Source organism: Emys orbicularis, chromosome 4, assembly GCF_028017835.1.
Source record: "Emys orbicularis isolate rEmyOrb1 chromosome 4, rEmyOrb1.hap1, whole genome shotgun sequence".
NCBI classification, from domain to species: domain Eukaryota; kingdom Metazoa; phylum Chordata; order Testudines; family Emydidae; genus Emys; species Emys orbicularis.
In genome coordinates this window covers 102291694-102312458 of record NC_088686.1, presented here as the reverse complement: position 1 = coordinate 102312458, position 20765 = coordinate 102291694, and the positions used below count along the sequence as shown (strand labels likewise).

The 20765-nt window shown below is 39.7% G+C and overlaps 1 protein-coding gene across 3 annotated transcripts in view; it reads right to left on the bottom strand.

Moving 5' to 3' along the window:
* DENND5A (DENN domain containing 5A) overlaps positions 1–20765 on the bottom strand; it is a 100785-nt gene that overhangs the window by 40033 nt on the left and 39987 nt on the right. For all 3 annotated transcript variants that reach the window (XM_065402648.1, XM_065402649.1, XM_065402650.1), the window contains one exon: positions 6167–6354. In XM_065402648.1, coding sequence (XP_065258720.1) covers positions 6167–6354 — 188 coding nt within the window. The remainder of the gene's footprint in view (positions 1–6166; positions 6355–20765) is intronic.

Here is a 20765-nt window from a genome sequence, read left to right as displayed (position 1 = left end):
TTCCCAATGTACCCAAGACCTTGTCTACACACAAGTTGTATACTACTGAAACTACAGCAGTTAGGACTCTGATTTTCTAACTAAAATAGTTACACCAGTACAAGCTCTAGAGTGGGCACATTTATACTGGGATCTCCATACGAGACTAGCTATATTGGAACAAAGCTGTAGCATTTTAAAGAGTGCTGTTTCCACACGCTGGGGGCTATACTGCTTTAACTATACCAGTATAATCCTCAAGGTCTGTCTCCTGTAGACTTAACTCAAGCTAACTGCCAATTAACTGGAGTTAGCCAATATGTTCGTAAACACTAGTCTGGACACTCCACAAACATTTGTTCCAGCCTGGATCCAGAAGTGTTGAAAACAATTGAAATCTAGAGTTTAAAACTCTAGTGTAGACATTCCTACTGTGTTTACAATAGCAAGATTCTATTCTTAAATGTCCTCCATTTGAAAACCACTGACTAGCTAGTTCTTAAAACTCAGTTCTCTTCCATTTGCCTAAATTAGGTACTTCATATTTCTTATCTGAACTCTTTCTTTGGGTAAAAGAGTTAGAGATAAAAGGCTCAGTCTTGTAATTCCACAAACTGTGTGTCAAAATCTGTTTTTCCTGACGAACTCCAACAAAAAAAATAATAATAATAATTGATGAATGGGTAAAACTCGTCTTGACTCACACATAGTGTAAGACAAATTTTGATTTCTACTGTCAGAAGTCAAGGAAAGGTAGGATTTGGAAATAAGCTCCTATATGTAATTATTCTGATCTCTGTACAATATGAAAAGTGTTCCAAACTTTGAGCTAACAGATGATGCTACACACTGTAAAGCTCTTTTGTTACTGATATTAATAGTTTGCTTTTGCCTCAATACAACTATTAGGCCCTACAAGGCTTTGTGTACTGCTGCATGGTGCCATTTTTTAGTTGCTTTATGTTTCCACTGTTGTATGAACTGAACAGCAGAAGTTTTTTTATTTGATTTGTTTTAAAACTGAGGATATTGGACAGTATATGTTTACAGTAATGTATAGTTTTGATATCAGCCTGCAGTTGCATTTCCAAATATATTAAAGCTGACTGCTGATATTGCTGATTACAGATACTGATCTTTGTGACTGTACTAATAGAATCCATGGCAAAAAAACTCTCACCTGCTATGCCAAACAGAAAATGACAACACATTTTAAAAATAGGCGAGAAACTCAAAATAAATGATCACATTAAGCTGCATAAAGATTTCCTTAGTATGGATCTCTTTTTCTTCTCTATTTCGCCTCTTGGGCAGGCACATGCGTTCAGATAGAATAAGGTTGCGCTGTAGATCTCCAAATTCACTCCCATACATGGGTAGCTCTATCCCCAGTTTGGGGCACATCAAAAGTACACTGTACCCAAAGACCAAGGTTTGCTTGTATGTAGCGTTCATCCATAACGAGTGGGAGAGGACACAGATGCATGTTATTGAGCTCTGCAGGCCCACTTGAGTACAGCTTGGTTTACTTTCCAGCTCAGATTATCTGTTGTATATTTGTACCACAGAAGTTTGCAGAATACTCCTGGTAATTCAGGAAAAACTCAAACAAGCTCCAAAAACATGTCTCAAAATAAAAAGCCTTCTTGCAAATTACAGAAGTTAGATTCCATACATGAAGCATCGCAGACAACCCTAGATGGGGAGCAACCCTGTAAGACCTAAAGTGTGCAATCACCAGAGGTGAGCACTAGATCTGGTACATTAGAAAAACATGTGATGTAAAAAACTTACAATAGTATTGAAAGTAATGCAGAAAATATTTCCAATCAATTACTAGGAGTGGCCACTCATGTTACAAACCTTGAAAATAAGGCCACAGAGCAGGACTGCTGGAAACAAAGCTTTTCCAAAATAAGAGGAAACCATCAGAGAACAAAATAAGAGGCTCCAGTTTATGGTTCACTGAGGCGGGAGGGAGAGGGAAATGGAGAACTTGGAGGAGGGAAGTTGCAAAAATATTTAAGGCTAAAAAGTGTTTTGGCACCTCAGCTTCCCCCGTATCTGCCAGCAGTTTACCTTCAAGAAAAATCTATTTCCTCTTTTAAACCTGAGACCATTTTGAATGCAGACACAGCAGTTAAAAATACAATTGTAAAGGCAGCCAAAGGCTCAGATGGATCCTGAATATCAAAAATCCTATAAATATCCACATGGTACTGCCTCACCACTAAACAGGAGAAGAGGTGAGGAAACCTGCCATACTTTGGGACTGACTGCGGCTTTTCTTTATTTGGAAAAAATATTTTTGGAATGTGGAGACCACACTTACTTGTTCCAGTCATCCGATGAGGCATAGCTAATATTTTCTTAGCAGAAAGGAAGTTAACTAGTGAAGCAGTAGAGGCAAAGTGATAAAACTCAGTTCAGATTCAGTCTATCTGTACTTCCACAGTGGGACTTCTCAGAATGAAGTACTGTATATTCATTGGGTGTAAGAGTGGTACAATCTGGCTCTTTGAACAAGAAATTGAACCATTTAAGCTTCAGAGGAGCCAGGTTTTAGTCCAGGCTATTCCAAACTCTGGTTTAATTATACTGGAACACCCCTTTCAACGCTACATTTTCCTCAGAAAATTGTTTATCTATGAGCTGCTATAGAAAACCAACTTTTAATTCTGTATCACTGTGTCAGTGTCAGTTATTTGTAACAAAACTTCCCAAATGTAGGTGCTAGAGCAGGGTGGGCAAACTTCTTGGGCCGAGGGCCACATCTGGGTGGGGAAATTGTATGCAGGGCCGGGGCAGGGGGTTGGGGTTCAGGAGGGAGTGTGGGGTGTGGGAGGGGGTGCGATGTGCAGGAAGGGGCTCAGGGCAAGGGATTGGGGCAGAGGAGGGGTGCGGGGTGTATGAGGGGGCTCAGGGAAGGGGGTTGGGGTGCACGAGGGGTGCAGACTGTGGGAGGGGGCTCAGGACAGGGGTTGGGGTGCAGGGAGTTGGGGGGGCAGGGTGCAGGAGGGGTTCGGGATCGGCCCGGCGCTGCTTACCTAAAGCGGCTCCGGGGTGGCAGCGGCGCGCCCCGAGGCCAGGGCAGGCTCCCTGCATGCCAGCCCTGGCCCCACACTGCGCCACTCCAGGAAGCACTGCAGCCCCTGGGGGTGGAGGGGCGGAGGGCTCTGTGTGCGCTGCCCTTGCCACGCCTCCAGGTACCTCCCCCAAAGCTCCCATTGGCCGCGGTTCCTCGTTCCCGGCCAATGGGAGCTGCAGGGGGCGGTGCCTGCAGGTAAGGGCAACGCACAGAGCCCTCTGCCCCCCTGCCCGGGTGCCACAGGGACGTTGTGCTGGCCGCTTCCGAGAGCGGCATGGGGCCCGTGACGCCACGGGGGGCAATCCCGCGGGCCGGATCCAAAGCCTTGAGGGGCCGGATCCGGCCCACGGGTGGTAGTTTGCCCACCCCTGTGCTAGAGGGATTACTTTGAGCATATAGGGAGTGATATATTCTTGTTTAGGTCTTTTAGGAATATTGAGAAAGCCCTTCAGAAAGCCATTTACTTGTCAGTGTCGATTCAAAATGTGAAAATAAAAATTATTAATGTTAAGTTGTTGGGAAATTTTCTCCAGATTCTAAAGACAAGCTCTCCCCCTCTATTGGGAAGGGACTATATTTTTTTCACCTGTTATGGACCATTGACTTTTAGGTTACTGTATGAATAAAGCAACAGAGGGTCCTGTGGCACCTTTAAGACCAACAGAAGTATTGGGAGCATAAGCTTTCGTGGGTAAGAACCTCACTTCTTCAGACGCAAGTAATGGAAATTTCCAGAGGCAGGTATAAATCAATATGGAGATAACGAGGTTAGTTCAATCAGGGAGGGTGAGGTGCTCTGCTAGCAGTTGAGGTGTGAACACCAAGGGAGGAGAAACTGCTTCTGTAGTTGGATAGCCATTCACAGTCTTTGTTTAATCCTGATCTGATGGTGTCAAATTTGCAAATGAACTGGAGCTCAACAGTTTCTCTTTGGAGTCTGGTCCTGAAGTATTTTTGCTGTAAGATGGCTACCTTTACATCTGCTATTGTGTGGCCAGGGAGGTTGAAGTGTTCTCCTACAGGTTTTTGTATATTGCCATTCCTGATATCTGAATAAAAAGTCCATATACTAATAAATAATATAGATTACTAATACACATATGCAGACACACATTAATTTCACTCCAGCTGGCAGCTAAAAAAAAAACTAAAAGAAAAAAAAATCAATATTAGCTATATTAATTGGGCCCATCAAAACCAAGAGCAACATCTGCTAGCAGAAGTAAGCTGAAGTAATTGACCATTCTCAAAGTTCTGCATGTTCCTGATGGTGTCATTAATGATGCTGGTACATAAACAAGGAGATAAACAAAAATAGACGGATCAATGTAGGCTTAGCTGCATTAGAAAAAAAACACAAAGCACTCAATGCTTATTAAAAAGAATGTGACAGTATCTGTAGGGAAAGATTTAACTTTTCAGTTCCTCAGACAAACAACTGAATATAAACTATTATAAACACTAGTTGACATATAGATTTGAATAAAAATAACAAAGGGTTGGCATGGTGACCAAAGTGGAGGTTTACAGAATAATCACCGCTCGAATATCAAGAGGCCTTTTTAGGAAGTTTTCTATCTCAAGCTGTGTTTCTGCACTGCTGGATAACGAAAAGCATGTATTTTTCTGCCAAATTCTTGCTGGTTTCTCTTTTATCATGTTGAAAAAACGTAAGTTAAAATGAAAACAAAAAGAGGCAACTAGATGTTCATAAACTCATGGCCCTTTTCTTTGTTCATCATTAAGATTCCATAACCAGTGTTTTCACATATTTTCCTATTCCCTATTCGGCCAGTGTTGAGGATGGATTTGTCCTGCCCACACTAGCATTTAAACTGATTTCAACGCCAGTTGAATCATAGTGTCCAAGGTATTAATTCTGAAAGTAACAGTCTACTGAAAAAGGCTAGATGCCTATGTCACTCAAGAGAATATTGATGGTCATTGTTAGCAAAAAGATAAAGAAATAGTATGAATAAAACAATGCAATATTCTTGCATCAATAGCTACATTTAGGCCTTTTTCCAAAATCAGTGCATCCAAACTAAGATGATTTAAGAAGACATTTAGACACTTTCATTAATGCTGGAAAGTCTCTATTTTACTGTAACGTGTTCTCGCATGCCAATATGTTCAGACTTCCAAATTGCTTCCATATATTAGTCATATGAGAGCAGGATGGATGGCCAAACACTTTCTGGACACCTCCTTGCATGTCGTTTTAGGGTTCAAAACTCCCAATACTTTTGAGAATGAATTATATGGATCATATTGTAATTAATTAGTGCCAATATGCAACACAGCTCCCAAGCAGAAGCAGACATCGGCCAGCCGGGTGCTCTCACACAACTCTGAGGTGGAGATCCCCTTGAGGATTTTGGAGTTGAACAGCACGGAAAGGTGCCTACTGCTGCTGTATGTTAATTTCAAGTCTACCAGGAGTGGAGCTCTGCTCCTATTTGGTTTAGAAGCCTCAGGCTGACAGCTACCTGCTCCTGCAGCCATTCCCCTGTGCTGTCTCAGACAGTGCTTAAGGTCATCCTGTCACTGCACACCCTGATTTCCACAGCAAGCTATGCCAACCTTTCCTGTTGGGCTTGTAAGCTGGTGGTGGGTGGGTAAAGGGGACAAAATGAATATAATGCAGCCATTTGTGCTGCCCCAAATCCATATTTAGATTGTCATCTCCTTTGGGTAGGGATCATCTTTTTGTTCTGTGTCTGTATAGTGTCTACCACACAATTGCTGTCAACTAGCAACAAATAAACATTGACTTCTCTGTAGGTCAAAATGTATTTTTTCTTCAAGTACCTTTACTGCATTAATACACTATAGCTGGTAGATTACAAGGTTTAACTTTACTACAGCAGAAAGTTCCAAAACAGTGAGTTTTATTTCTCTCTTTCATTGGAATGGATTTTATCTGGTAACCCCAATGAAATCCATCAGGCCAATGCAAATAGGAATGCCCATAATGTGTGTTTCCACCTTACACTCCTTATTATAGATTTCATTGTTCACTCAGTTTCTCTCTCACTTCTCCCAAAATAACCTAGTAGCCCTGTAAAATATCTATCAATCCAGCCAAGTTTCTCTCACCTCTTGAGGCAGTTCCAGCTTAGACCTGTCATCCAGTCCATTGGAGTGCAAGCCCATCAAATAAGGGACAGGGGCATCTAGGAAATGAAGGAGAGAGGCTGGCAGGATGGGAACATATACGTGCTGCCATTGGAATGGAAACATTAGTGCTGTGATGGTCTCTGCCACCGTCATCAATCTCTGGTAATCTAAAAGTTAAACAAGAAAGATGTTTGTGAAAGAAATGCACTTAAACTCAAGGCAATAAATTGATGGGATGCTATATAGTTTGAATTAGAAAGTCCAAGTGTAACAGTTTGTCTAAAAGGTGGCACACAGAGCCACAATGTATTATCTACACCAGTGATACTCAGACCTTAGTGGTTCAGGGGTCAAATTCATTGTTTCCTTCTCTATGTATAAAAGTGTGTGTGCGCGCGTGTATGTATTATATATATAGAATTCTCACAACAAAATAACTGACCAGTATTCTACATTTGGTTAATAACATAGTAAAAGCATCCTGTTTGGTTAATAACTTAGTTTGGCTAATAAATAAATCACATGGTGATTTAATATCATGTGAGGCAAAGAACTGTAGGAGACACATTAAAGAGCCACTTGCAGCTCCTGAGCCTTAGTCTGAGTATCACTGATCTACACCATTTCTTATGCTATTGCACAGATTCTTCTGTACCTCAGTGAGTTCTGCAGATGCGAGTTCAACATAGTTGATTAAGAAAGGGCTTAATACAAAAATGTTGGTCCTGCTAAAAGTCATACAGCAATGAGAAAAGCTGGTCCTGGCATTCATCTAGTCACTCTCTGCTATTGAAACCAAAATGGCAGATACCAGGGCACCATTTTGAGCATGGAAGCATTTTACTGTGAGCAGGGCCGGCTCCAGGCACCAGCGGAGGAAGCACGTGCCTGGGGCGGCACATGCTAAGGGGCGCCATTCTGTCCATTCTTGGGACGGCACAGTCTGGGCGGCTTTTTTTTTTTTTTTTTTTTTTGCTTGGGGCGGCAAAAATGGTAGAGCCGGCCCTGACTGTGAGATAAGATACCAGTATTTCCAGTAGAATTCCCACTTGCTATGGGTCTATAACTTCACTATAAAAGCTAGCACCAGGCTGAAACTCAACATACTTGGTATCTCTGAAACAATTTTGTTTTTTTGAATGTGTTTATTAAAAACTGCTGCAATCCATTTTGCAAAGCAACAAGCACAACATTGGTGGTCAACAAATAATTGGGTAAGAGATCAGGAACAGCTTCATTTGAATTTGCAACTGATTATTATATAGCACTAGTTCTTACCAGAAGTTTAAGTTAAACATTCAGGGCTGAGAGATTTTTAAAAGATGATTAACCACACATGTCCAATATGCTGCTGTCTACAGCTATAGCTAAAGGATTTCTTACTAGACAGTTATTAAGCATTCATACTACAAAACTATGCCAAAGCAAATACTTTTTACAGAAGAGATTTTAATCATTCCTAATAGCTCTGAAACCCTTAGACAATTGATTAGGTATTAGCAATGGAAGAATCTCAAAAGGTCCAGTGGTTCAATGCAGATAAGCACCTGAAAGTTCAGATGGTTTAGCTGATCTGTCTAAACCTCTTGCTCTGTAAACTGAGCTGGCAAAGACCGCATGAACAAGCTTTCAAGACTTAAGATAATTCTCACTTCCAGTCAAGCTGGAAATACAACAACAGTCTTCCTCAAGGCACCTCAGCAATGTTTGATTCTAGCCAGAAGCTGCATTTAAAAAAATTAATAATGAGCAAAGGAGGAAAAACTAGTTCTCTCTTCCCCCCCAACCTCAGAGAAGAGGTTTTTCTTCTTCTCAACCTGTTTACAAAACCTAGTAAATATAAATTTTGAAATGCATCTGAATACACAGCCCATCATTATAGTTTCAAAAATTGCTACACACTGTGTCAAGTCTCATTATGTTGAGGGAGGAATTGGCAAAGGGAGAGAGCAAGAATCTTTTTTTTTTTTTAAAGACACTGAGTGTCCATAAATTCAAAGTTATGGCTGCAATTCCATCCTTGTCAGCCCTATTCAATGTTCAAACTGCAGAATATAACATTGCTTAAAGACCAATGTGATTCCTAAGCAAAACTAGTGATGTGCATTAAGGACAAAGTTGCTGACTTAATTGTGAATTCCATGATTACAAGGGAAATGTAATGCATTTTTTACTATCTTAGATACTGATTCTGCAACTTATGTCTGGGTACTGGGGTCTGTCTGCCTGCCCAAAGTTACTTGCAGATCATTACCTTAATCAAAGCCTGACTGCAAGGGAGAGTGACAAATAAGTAGTGACCAAGAGATGTGAAGGGAGAGGGTTTGAAAAACAAAAAACAAACAAAAAAACCACTTCATTCTACCATTTAATGTTTTTCATTTTAAAAGGAATTTTTAAAAGCAGCCACGCACATATATACTGAAGAGTCCAGCAGTTGCAGAGAGGGAATGTTAATCTGAAAGAACAAGTCTCAAATTAAAAACATTGATTTCCTAATATACAACTGTACATTTTCACATTTTCCAAAATTTATAGCTTTTTAAAAGATTATTTCCTGACTTTCCAGGGTGAAATTCAGTCTTCAGTGACTTCAGTGGAGTTGCACACACTTATGCAAGGCTGAATTTGGCCTACCATATTTGTTTAACAAATGCAATAATCTTGTGCATCTCTTCATCCCGTAAATAGCTGACCTTTTTTACACGTCTTAAATATTTTTGTCTGGAAACTGATATATTATTCCTGTAAACAGTAATCCACACTGAGCTCCCAGAGAACAGAAACTCTAATCTACATCTGTTCCATATTATTTTTACATCTTTCCCCTTTGATCTCTGAATTTAATTAAGAGGATGTTTAAACCAACCCTGCTAGTATATCTTCCACAATCGGCTCTGCTTTCCCATAGCCTGACTGTCAGACACATTATGGAAAAGCCCTAACCCGAAGGTATTACTTTTGTATTGTTTTTACTTTATTTACTGTTTAGTGGACTAAACTATTTATAGGTCTTGCATGTAACCAAAAACCCATTTACCTTTGTTAATTATTACTGTTTATCAATTATGCCAGAAGAAAGATGAAAAAAGAAGAGATTTAGATAGACTAAAGTTGGTCTAAAAAAATTGAGGGGGGAAAAATCTCTGCCATATTCCACATCATATATGCAGTGATTCATAAATATGAACGTGGTACTCTTTCTGCATAAGTGGCATGCAGCTTATTAATTCACTCAACCAGATACATAAAAAAGACATTTGTGGAGAAGGGAAGTATATGACATTTGCATGACTTCCCACCACCTTTGTCCATTTTTTGGTGAAACAAGTTTCTGAAGAGCTCACACCAAACAAAGAAAAATCCTGAAAATCAAATTGAATAGCAAGCATACTCACAGTACTAAACAAAAAGTTGTGGAAAGACCTTGCTACACTGAGATTTTTATTGCACGAGTGTAGCATACCCCCCTAGCATAGATGCACTGCACTGGGTAAAAAAGAAGTGATTGGCACTGATGTAGCTTATCCTTACTTCAAAACTTGAGTAAGTTGTGCTGGCACAACTCAGTCATTATGTCAGTGAAACACATCTACATTGGAGAGTTTCACTAGTGCAGCAACACTGGCAGAAAAACACTCAACATAAAAGGTCTTAGAGCAACATTTCCCAAATTTTTGAAAACTTGAACCCTTTCTTGAGGAAAATGAAACCATTGCCCGCCCTCCCTCCCCCCACACACAACCTCCCCATGTGTTGTTAAAGACTTACCATGGTTTAAGAATTTTATTTTAAAATGCATCCTTAACTTTTCATTCCCTACATTTTGATATGATACTTCCTTTCCCTTCTTACAGGCATAAATGAGCACTGAAATAATTAGTGATTACATTAAAATATCACTGGCATCTAAGTTAACATTCATGGACACGAATGAGGCAGTTCACAACTCAGATCTACTATTCCAGGCTCTCTGCATCAGCTACACTTGCTTTGTATTTTTACAGTCTTATATACAACCATAACAACTAGAGACCTTAAAAAAGACTGAAGAACAATTAAGAGGTCTGTCCATATCCCTCAGCTAGCCCTTCATGCTCCCCACCAGTGGAACATATCCCACACTTTTGAAAATGCTGCCTTAGAGTAACAACAAAATTCCCCGGGAAATATCTGGTACACACTGTATATGGGAATCTAGCTATTTTACTGCAATGATAAAAAAAACCAACTTCCTTTTCTTTGCTGAGGTAGACACTTGTAAGTGGAACTACAATAACTCCACAACCCACAGAACGTCACCTCCAGGACAAAGCATGGCACCACATGAGACTCCATCATCAATTTATCAAAAGTACCCCTAACAAGAGGGGATTTAACAGTACTCTCCAAGGGACTGAACTTCTGCCTCACCACAGATCATGAGATCATACTAACATGGAGAGAACTCTTTTGCCAACTCTGATTCAAAAAAATTATTATACAACAATGACACCACCACCCACAACTACCATGTCCCCATCAACTGGCATAAGAAAAAAGTATTATCTGACTGGACACTCCATAGCAGATGATACCTTGATTATTATATTGATTGCTTCAGAAAAAAATTGACTTGAAATCCTTAAACATCACATCCAGCACAATCTTTCCACTGCCGAGAGGACACCTATATAGTCTCTGATATCCAACCACTGATAACGATCAAACCAGCAGACAAAGGGGATGCCATCATAGTTCTCAACCATGACGGCTACATCAACAAGGCCAGCCAACTTACACCTAAGAAAGAATCAAAGACCACCCCATGCCACAATTCACTCAGGAATTTAAGGATATCATCAAATCTTTCCCCAAGCAACTCCAAGAGAAACTTTACAACCTCATCTCCCACAAACCCACCCCAGGGTGAAGTCAGACAATGACTCCAGTCTCTATCTCTCACAGAAAAATGATGAGACACAAAAACCCCATGTCACCTGTGAGTGAACGCTTCTCAAAACAATCACTCCATACCTGACCTCTTAGTCCTCATCTTCAAAGAAAACCTGCACGACACCTTCAAAAGGCGAGCCTGTGAGCTTAAATTCATAACTTCGCTAGACACTAAAAATCATGATCTCAAAGACATGGGATTTATGGCTTATTACAACAATCTGTAACCCACTAATCCCCCTTTTTTGTCCTATGACTGCAGACACGTTAAAAAGCCACTTCACCTTGAATGGTCTCCTAGAATGTGTTAACTACCTATGCTAAACAATCTGTTCCACCTTGCATTTAGCTGTGACACACTAAATACGTTTTCCAGATCTGAAGAGCTCTGCATAGCTCAAAAGCTTCTCTCTCATTAACAGAAGATACTAACTCACCCACCTTGTCATTTTTTTAAAAAGTCATTTCTAGGCCTCATCTGAACAGTAGTGTTGGACAAACCTTTTTCAATATTTACTGATTATTTTTGGCTCAAGCTAAGAATTTACTGACAATATCTGAGGAGAAAATAACTGCTCCAGTCACTGAATACAAATATATCTTCTAAACAAACATGAATTGGGCAATAATTATCAATAAATACAAGGGTGTTGTTATTTTGTATTTAAGAACATAAGAACAGCCATACTGGGTCAGACCAAAAGGTCCATCCAGCCCAGTATCCTGTCTTCCGACAGTGGCCAATGCCAGGTACCCCAGAGGGAATGAACAGAACAGGTAATCATCAAGTGATCCATCCCCTGTCGCCCATTCCCAGCTTCTGGGAAACAGAAAAAGCAAAGCATTCGGACTTTAAAAACTAACTTGTTATATTTTTTGAACACTGAACGTTTTTATACTTAAAGGTTTGTCTACATGGGGATGTTAAATCAGATTAGTTTGTTTGCCCTATGTGCAGCCATTTAACTATATCAAACAGAAGTGCATCCACACTGCTTTGTAATGCCAGCTTGCAGGTAGTTTCCTTTTACTCATAGCATCCACATGGCTCTGAGCTTTTTCAAATTAAGTACACAGCATTCTGGGCAGATGTCATGGTGCAATGTTCCGCCACTCAGCTTTGTGCTCTACTTTTTCTTGCAGTGCATTGGGCGGAGATGCGTACTGGAACCAATAGGAATTTTAGGACGTGGAGTCTAAAAACTCATGTGATTCCTCTCCTGGCTTCCCATAATACATCTGTATTTTGTCAGTGCTGTTTTCGAACTGCTGTGAGGCACCAGGGAGGGCCTGCTGAGCGCCACCATCATGGCAGTCATGCAGCTGGACGGATTTGGATGCTGTAGGAATATGGCTACAAGAGGAGGAGGAAATTGAACAGTTACTTCTGCGGGGCATTTATCTGGAGCAGTTTTACTCAGCGGAGTGCTGCTTCTGGGCTCGGTCAACTCGCAGTGACTGGTGGGAGAGAGTAGTGATTAGAACAGGGATGACAAAAAGACTACTTTCCTAGAAAGCTGCGCAGAACTCACCCTGGAGCTGAAGCAGCAGAACACCAACATGAATTCCCCTCAGCATGGAGAATCACAGAGATGTAGGACTTGAAGGACCCTGTTGGGTCATCTAGTCCAGTCCCCTGCACTCAGGGAGAACTAAGTATCATCTAGACCTTCCCTGACAGGTGTTTGTCTAACCTGCTCTTAAAAACCTCCAATGATGGAGATTCCACAACCTCCCTAGGTAATTTGTTCCAGTGTTTAACTGTCCTTACAGTTAGGAAGTTTTTCCTAACATCTAACCTAAATCTCCCTTGCTGTAACTTAATCCCATTACTTCTTGTCCTCTCCTCAGTGGATAAAGAGAACAATTTATCACCCTCCTTTTTATAACAACCTTTTACATACTTGAAGACTGCTATCATGTATCCCCTCTACTCCCCCTACTCCTCCCTCCGGTCTTCTCTTCTCCAGACTAAACCAACCCATTTTTTTCCCAATCTTTCCTCTTAGGTCATGTTTACTAGACCTTTAATTAATTTTGTTGCTCTCCTCTGGGCTCTCTCCAATTTGTCTACATCTTTCCTGAAGCACGGTGCCCAGAACTGGACACAGTAATCCAGTTGAGGCCTTATCAGTGCTAAATAAAGTGAAAGAATTACATTTTGTGTCTTGCGTACAACACTCCTGCTAATACATCTCCCCCCCCCCTTTTCCCCCAACAGTATTACATTGTTGACTCATTTAGTTTGTTTGTGATCCAATACAACTGCCAGATCTTTATCTGCAGTACTCCTTTGTAGGCAATCATTTCCTATTTTGTATTTGTGCAACTGATTATTCCTTCTTAAGTGTAGTAATTTGCATCTGTCCTTACTGAATTTCATCCTAATTAATTCAAACCATTTCTCCAGTTTGGCAAGATGATTGTGAACTCTAATCCTATTCTTCAAAGCGCTTGCAAACCCTCCCAGCTTGGTATTGTCCACAGACTTTATACGCGTACTGTCTATGCCATTATCCAAATAATTTATGAAGATACTGAATAGAATCAAACCCAGTACAGATTCCTGTGGGACCCTATTCAATATGCCCTTCCAGTTTGACTGTGAACCACTGGTAACTACTGAGTACAGTTTTCCACCCAGTTGTGCACCCTGGTAGTAAGTTCATCTAGGCTAGAAGTGAGAGGCCATCACCATCTGGAAGCTTGCCACCCCTGATTGCTACTAGTCAGTAGCTAACCAGTTTGGTATTGGTAGATCAGTTGTCTGTGCTGATGTCATGGAAGTTTGTAATGCTATTCAAGTGATTCTGCTATGCTGGGTCACAAAGTGTTGCAGTACAAGAGACGTTATTGACAGTTTTGCATGGATAAAGTTCCTGAACTGTACAGGAGCTACTGATGGAACTCACATGCCTATTCTTTGCCCTCCACACCAAGTCCAAGACTTTATGAACGGGAAAGGGTATTTCTCCATGGTGCTGCAAGGCCTGGTTGATCACTGGGGAAGGTTCACAAATACTAGTGTGGTGTGATCTGGAAAGGTCCATGATGCCAGGATCTTTAGAAACGCTGGCCTGTTTCTGGAGCAAGCAAGGGAGTTTTTGCTCCCCATACCACTCTGGACATTAATGGCGTTATTCTGGGAGACCAGCTTACCCTGTGTTTTCCTGGCTTATGAAGCCTTTTACTGGACACTTGGATAGAAGAAAAGACCTGTTTAACTATATCCCGATTAGCTGCAGAATGACAGTGGAGTGTGCATTTGGAAGAAGGTGGATGGTGTTTCATGACAAGGTTGGATGTTTCTCATCAGTATGTATCCTGTGTAATAAGTACCATGATATTTTGCAAAATATCTGTGAGCAATGAGAGCACATGGCGGGTGGGTGAGAGGAAGGGGTGAAGAAACTTTCTGAATTTTATGGACAGCCAGAGATGGCACCTCTGAAAAATGACCCCAGCAGTCAACAAGACAGGTCAGGGATGCATTGTACTTTTACTCCGAAGCCAATAGTTGTGAGTAACGAATGTACTGTAACCAAGGAAATGACTGAAATGTGTTTGTGCATTTATTTGATTAGGAACGGATACCACTGTGAGGAATGTTATGTAATGTATAGGTGGAGCTATACCTCAATGAAGTTTTGCAGCCAAGTTTAACAAAGATTTTTATTGCATTAACCAAGTTAACCAAGAACGTAGTTAACCAAGAATGTAGTGCAAGCTTGGCCATGCCTTAGTTCCATTAGTTTAAATGGAACTAAGGCATGGCCAAACTATGAAGTGTTCAGACTCCTGTATGCAATGTGCCCAAAAGTGTTCTCCATCTCCAATATAATCAACTGTTGTGGGAAAGGCCTGTAATTAGGATGATGTAAATGATGGTCCCAGTATGGTGTGTTCTCCATAGTTTGCAGGATATTGCAAGGTTGGCATGCAATGCAGGATCTTCGTAACAAAACCTGCTCTATCACAGCTGTTTGTCTCTGTACTGTCTGCATTATGTCCATCTCCAGGGCTATGCGCTCTCTTACAAGCCTTTGAGAGTTATCCAGGAAACCATCCCTACACACTTCTGCCTTAGCAGTCCTCTCTTGGGATGCAGTCACAAGTTCCGTGAACATGTCCTCCATTTTCTTCAGGAAGTTCTATTATAGTTCCTTTGCTTTGACTTCACCAGCACCCCTTCACCTTCATTTGCTCTCGCACGTCTCTACATTCTGGTGACTCTTCTCTAGATGGGGCTAGACACGCAGCTCTCCAGAAAGGGCAATCAAGTCCAGGATCTCTTAAGAGATCCATGTGGAAGCCCGGAGCAGCCCGGCTGCTATAATGGGTACATTACTCTGGGTGTGTGAACTCACTACCACTACCTGATACAGCATTTAAATGGAGAGGTAACATCCAATCAAGATGACTCAGAGCAGTAGAGGGCACACAGGTACAAAGACAGGCCAATCCAGGAGTGAATAAATGCAGTGTGGGATACTAGTTGGAGGACTGTCAGAAGTGAAGTACTTAATTAGTCCATGCAAACTTTAAAGTGAACAAACTCACTGGGAAGTCAACTTACTCCTGTTCCAAGAAGGATTACTTACTGCAATTTAAGATTCCAAATAATTTACTTTAAAAAGTTCGTGTCTAGACACAATGCTCTTTAAGGTGAAGAAACTGAAGTTAATACAACATAGCATCCTGTGTAGACAAGCATTCTAACTTTTTAGATTTTCAGATCTGTATGCTTGTTAGTCAAGCTCTACTAAACTAGTACAGTGATCAGATCTGACATAAAGAGCATATCAGAAATTGTTCTAACCAATTACATTGTCACGTAATTGGAAAAATCAGGTTTCATGACTGATTTTAAAAAAAAAAGTTAAGTTTTTAGAGCAAAATTTTCAAATTTGGGTGTTTAAAGTTCAGCACCTAAATCCATGCTCAGACAACTGTCAACAAAATCTAGACCATGTTAAAAATTAGTTAAAATGATTTCACATTCTACTTGCCTCTGAGTTCCCCTGCCAAATTTTGAGGTTTTTAAATCAAACTTCCCTGTTTTAAAAGTGTTTTCCCTTCTTACTGTTTGAAAAACCCCACATAAACAAAACAGGAAATCAAACTGATCATATACGGGAAACAGTGAAAATTATATACAAAATATAGTTAAGTATATAAAGTAAACAAGCTGGAAAACAAAACCAAACTTTTTCTCTAGTCCCAGTGGTAAATGTTACCAGTAACACCATTGATTATATAAAAAAAAACTTCAGACAATTTTTAGATTGAGTGTCATTGTAAGTACCAAAACAAGTGGCCACAGCTTTATTACAGTGGTGTTCTTCCTCTTCTGAAAGAGGAAAACAAACAAACAAACAAACAAACAATACTGATGTTAGAAAAAGAGTAGGGATATCTGTTGCAATTTTCCCAGAGGTCTTGCTATAGTAAATTAAAAATAAATAAATAAATAAATAAAACAAATAAAGTGCATTTCAGCAAAGGATACAGGAGCACTCACAGGAGCTAGGATAAAACAAAGCAAACTTCTAATCACTTCAAAGTACTTGCCAGTTCCATTTCAAGACAAATCTCAAAGAAAGTTCAGTTGTGTCTAGAGCATTTTAATAAAACAGAAAGGAACCAATGCAATCTCCTGGGCCATTGGCAACTCTAGCAAAGTCAAGTAGTAACTTATGTTAGCAACTGAGTATGACCACTTGAGGCAAACTAAAACACTACAGGACAACTACAATCAAAGAAGTTAACAAGCTTCTATATAAAGCTTCTTTGGTTAGTGAACAGATATACCTATACGTGAAGAACAGGAGAGAGTCATTTTTATGAATATTATGTGTACCTCAGTTTACCTACATGATACTGTTAAGACTGGCTAAAGGGAATTAAATCAAAAGGGGCTGATATAAAGAGCAAGCAGGAAATCAAACAATGGTCGGACATAAGATACCTCTGGGTAAAGAACTTTAAGGGAATTAAGGGAACAATGGATGGGCCACTAATTGGGAAGATGCTTCTTCCAGGCACCAGGCCAAGTTACACAGCTAATGTGACAAGGCTGAGGGCCTGAGATCAAAATGATACTACTACACAATTAAAAACTTTTCTTCTAGAGAAGGGGTGTTCAGTTGTCACGGTCTGATAGTTACGTACCTTTGGGTGAATAAAATATGTTTGGTTTGTAAAAGTTGTTTGGATTCATTTTAAATTAGTTCATGGTCACAAAATTTTAGAGGGAAGTTCTTTGCAACGAATACAGTTGGGCGTACTGTCGGGAAATGGGGGCTGCAATCCACAGATCTAACTGTGATTGAACCATGGGGTTCTACCCTTGAAAAAGAGGTGAAGGAAGTGAAGCCTGTCATCTGAGGGATACACTTGTGAGGGTATGAAAGGGGGTTCACCCAGTACCCATGGCACTATATTTATTTCTTCCTTCATTCCTTTTGACTAGCTACATGTACACAAATCTGTTACTGGACATGTCTCCAGGGTGACTACAAGCCAGTTTGATCACACTATCACTTGTCAACCAGATTATTAGAAGGATAACAGATTTAAATTTTATGAAGTATCTTATGGGAAACATCTGTTGCAACCACCAAAAAAGAAAAACCCAAAAACTATTACTGAACCACCAAAGAGAGACTGAGAAATCTGCCTACTAGATGCGTATTCTAGTGACTCCCAAAATTTTTAAAAAAAGTTACTATACGTGAAATAGTTTGTTTTGTAAATCCACAAAGGGATCGTTACATGGTGTCATAACTTATTCTATATTTGAATTTTAAAAAGTAAATGAACCCATTTTATACTACTTTTCTCATGTAGCTAACTAGTGAAGAAAGCACACAATACAACGGCTCAAGTATATGAATTCACTGCAACAACACAGAAAGATGCCTGATTATTTTGACCATACCTGAATCATGTCCAATCCCAATTATATAGACACACATCTCAGCTCCTAATATACACATAGTTCTGACAGTTCCCCAAACACCTTGCATTAGCATTCCTTTGTGTAACTGAATATTGTGTTGCACATGCAGGGTACAGTAGATCTGCATAAGTTATTGCTGAAGAGGTAGGACATATTTTATAAGTGATTAGTCATTTTACACACATTTTATTTGTATTCCACTTATTTCAGAGATCATTCTAAATGGGGCGGGGGGGTGGGTGGGGAGAATCATACTGGAAACCAGCAGATGATGTAATTAACACAAGCTACCTTGGGATTTACCGTGCCCTTGACTTTCTTTGCCATCAGTGGCTAGACTGCGGACATGCAGTCTATACTAGCACATCCACCATTGCTACTGCTGGCGGGACTGCACAACTGGCAACAACTCTTGGAAATATAAAGAAAAGTCAAAATTCTCTGTGGGCATAATTCCACTTCCTGCAACGGAATTACACCAACAGAGAAGCCTAGGGTTGACAAAAGATTAATGTAGCAACTGAAATCTGGTGTGTTTAAGACTTTTGCAAAGGTGTTAGATAAAAAATGATGTAGAAAACAAAACAAACCATGTGAAAGCAAATGCTGATCTAATCTAGCACTTGCCACTCCTTCTAAAATGTTTTATATTTTAATTTATATTATTTGACTTCAATGAGAGTTGGCTCAGGGCCTGACAGAAAATGGAGATTTAAATTTTATTTTTCAAATGACTTGTCCAACCAGAAAATTTGGTTGCACAATTTTTTTTTCCTCATATACAATTAACTGTATGCCTTTTGAAATGCAACTCTGAGCATACAGTTCATTGTATGTTTACAACCAGGGTGGATTTGATTTAAATCAAATTGATTTAAATCATGACTTAAATCACTAGTCAGGAAGACTCGATTTAATCATGGATTTCTACATAAAAGTGCATTCTTGTTGGTTGTTATAACCTTAATACTAATTCTTCACAACTCAGAGATAGAAGTAGGTTTCATTTTTAGAAGATACACACTATACATTTTTAAAGTGATTTATTTTGAAAACTTTTCAGATTAGTTTTACAGCTATATCAGAAAATGAATGATTGTTTGGTTATTTCATTTACCAAGGGTAATTGAAGCAGATATTTATGAAGTCACAGGGAGGTGAACTATCTCCAATTCAACAGGTTAATCATTAATATTTGGAGGATTTTCTTTCTATGCTGTATTAGGAGGAGAACATCACCAGACAGACATTTAAATTGTTTTATTTAACTAAAACAACAACGTTATATATTCTGGATTTTTTTTCTTCAACAGCAAACATGGTATTTTAACAAAACAAGCATATGAATTTTTTAATTTAAACATTCAAGTTTTTTTTAAATCAGGTTTGTTTTTGTTTAAATTGTTTTTAACTAAAATAGTTAAATGAAATATTAAAAAAAAATTGACTGTCAGCCAGGTCAACATGAGAAACTTAAAATATTGGCTTCTGCAGCTAACTCAGTCGTCTTCACCTTCATTTTCCTGTTTGCTCATAATCTGGAAAAGAAAAATAAATTTTCCTGCTTTTTCAGGTCCCGAACGATTTCTCAATTTGGAATAAATTAGTCCAAGAAGAAAAAAATATTCTTTCTACACCGGCAGAAGAAGCCAGCGGTGTTAAAAGTGAAATTATCACTTCACCGGTCTCTGAAGCCAAGTGCTTAAGTGACTTCCACCAGTTCACTGGCGTGATTTTCTTTAAAACATCATCAGCAAACATATATTTCTTGAATGGTTCACCCTTAGCTCTGAAGTTTATTATAGTTGGCATTATGGAAGGATGATTGCTGGATGTCCATGTCATAGCCAACTCCTCTTCTTCCGCAGTTAAGGTTTGATCCTGGTACCGAGTATTGAGAATATTTGCACGAAAATGAGCTGGAGATAGTACTTGTCCCATTCGTTTTTTTAATGCTTGTAATTTAACTCTGTCATTGCATATTTCTCTTTTTAAGATCTCACTCAGTTCCTTCCAAATTTCAACAGCATCAGCAATAAAATAGCTATTTCCCTTCATTTTGTTCAAGGCTACAGAAATAGGCTTCAGGGTACTCGGCGTGTGTTCAACATTTCTCTTAAGCCCAATGTTGAGAACTTTGGCTGTGACAGTGCCATCTATATTTTCACGATTTTGTTCACAAACGGTCATCAGATTAGGTCAGTTCTTGATATAGTGCCCGAAGCAGTCCATTACTGAGTTCCATCGCACGTCTTGTGAAAGAGTTAGCTTGGTTCCTCCCACTTTTTTCAGAGCAGCTGCTACAAAGTGGTTGTTACGGACGTATTTTGCAATTTCAACAACATGAGCCTTTATTTCTGGAACACTGACATCTTTGGCTAGGAGGTACATCAAATGAGCACTGCAACCGTATGTTATTAGCTTGGGACTCTCTTCACGCTCTTCTAAATAATTTCTTCTCATCTTGGATCCACTTGCAGCTTTGTCTGTGACCAAGCTGCGTACTAGACATTTTAAATTTTTTTCAGTTTGTTATAGCTTTTACTGCGACTACTTGTAAGTATTCTGCTGTGTGTGCATTTCTTGATGTATCAATTGTTTCTGTAAGGAAGACATTCCCTTCTTCTGTTGTCACACCAGCACATACAACAGGATCATTGTGGACATTGCTCCACCCATCAA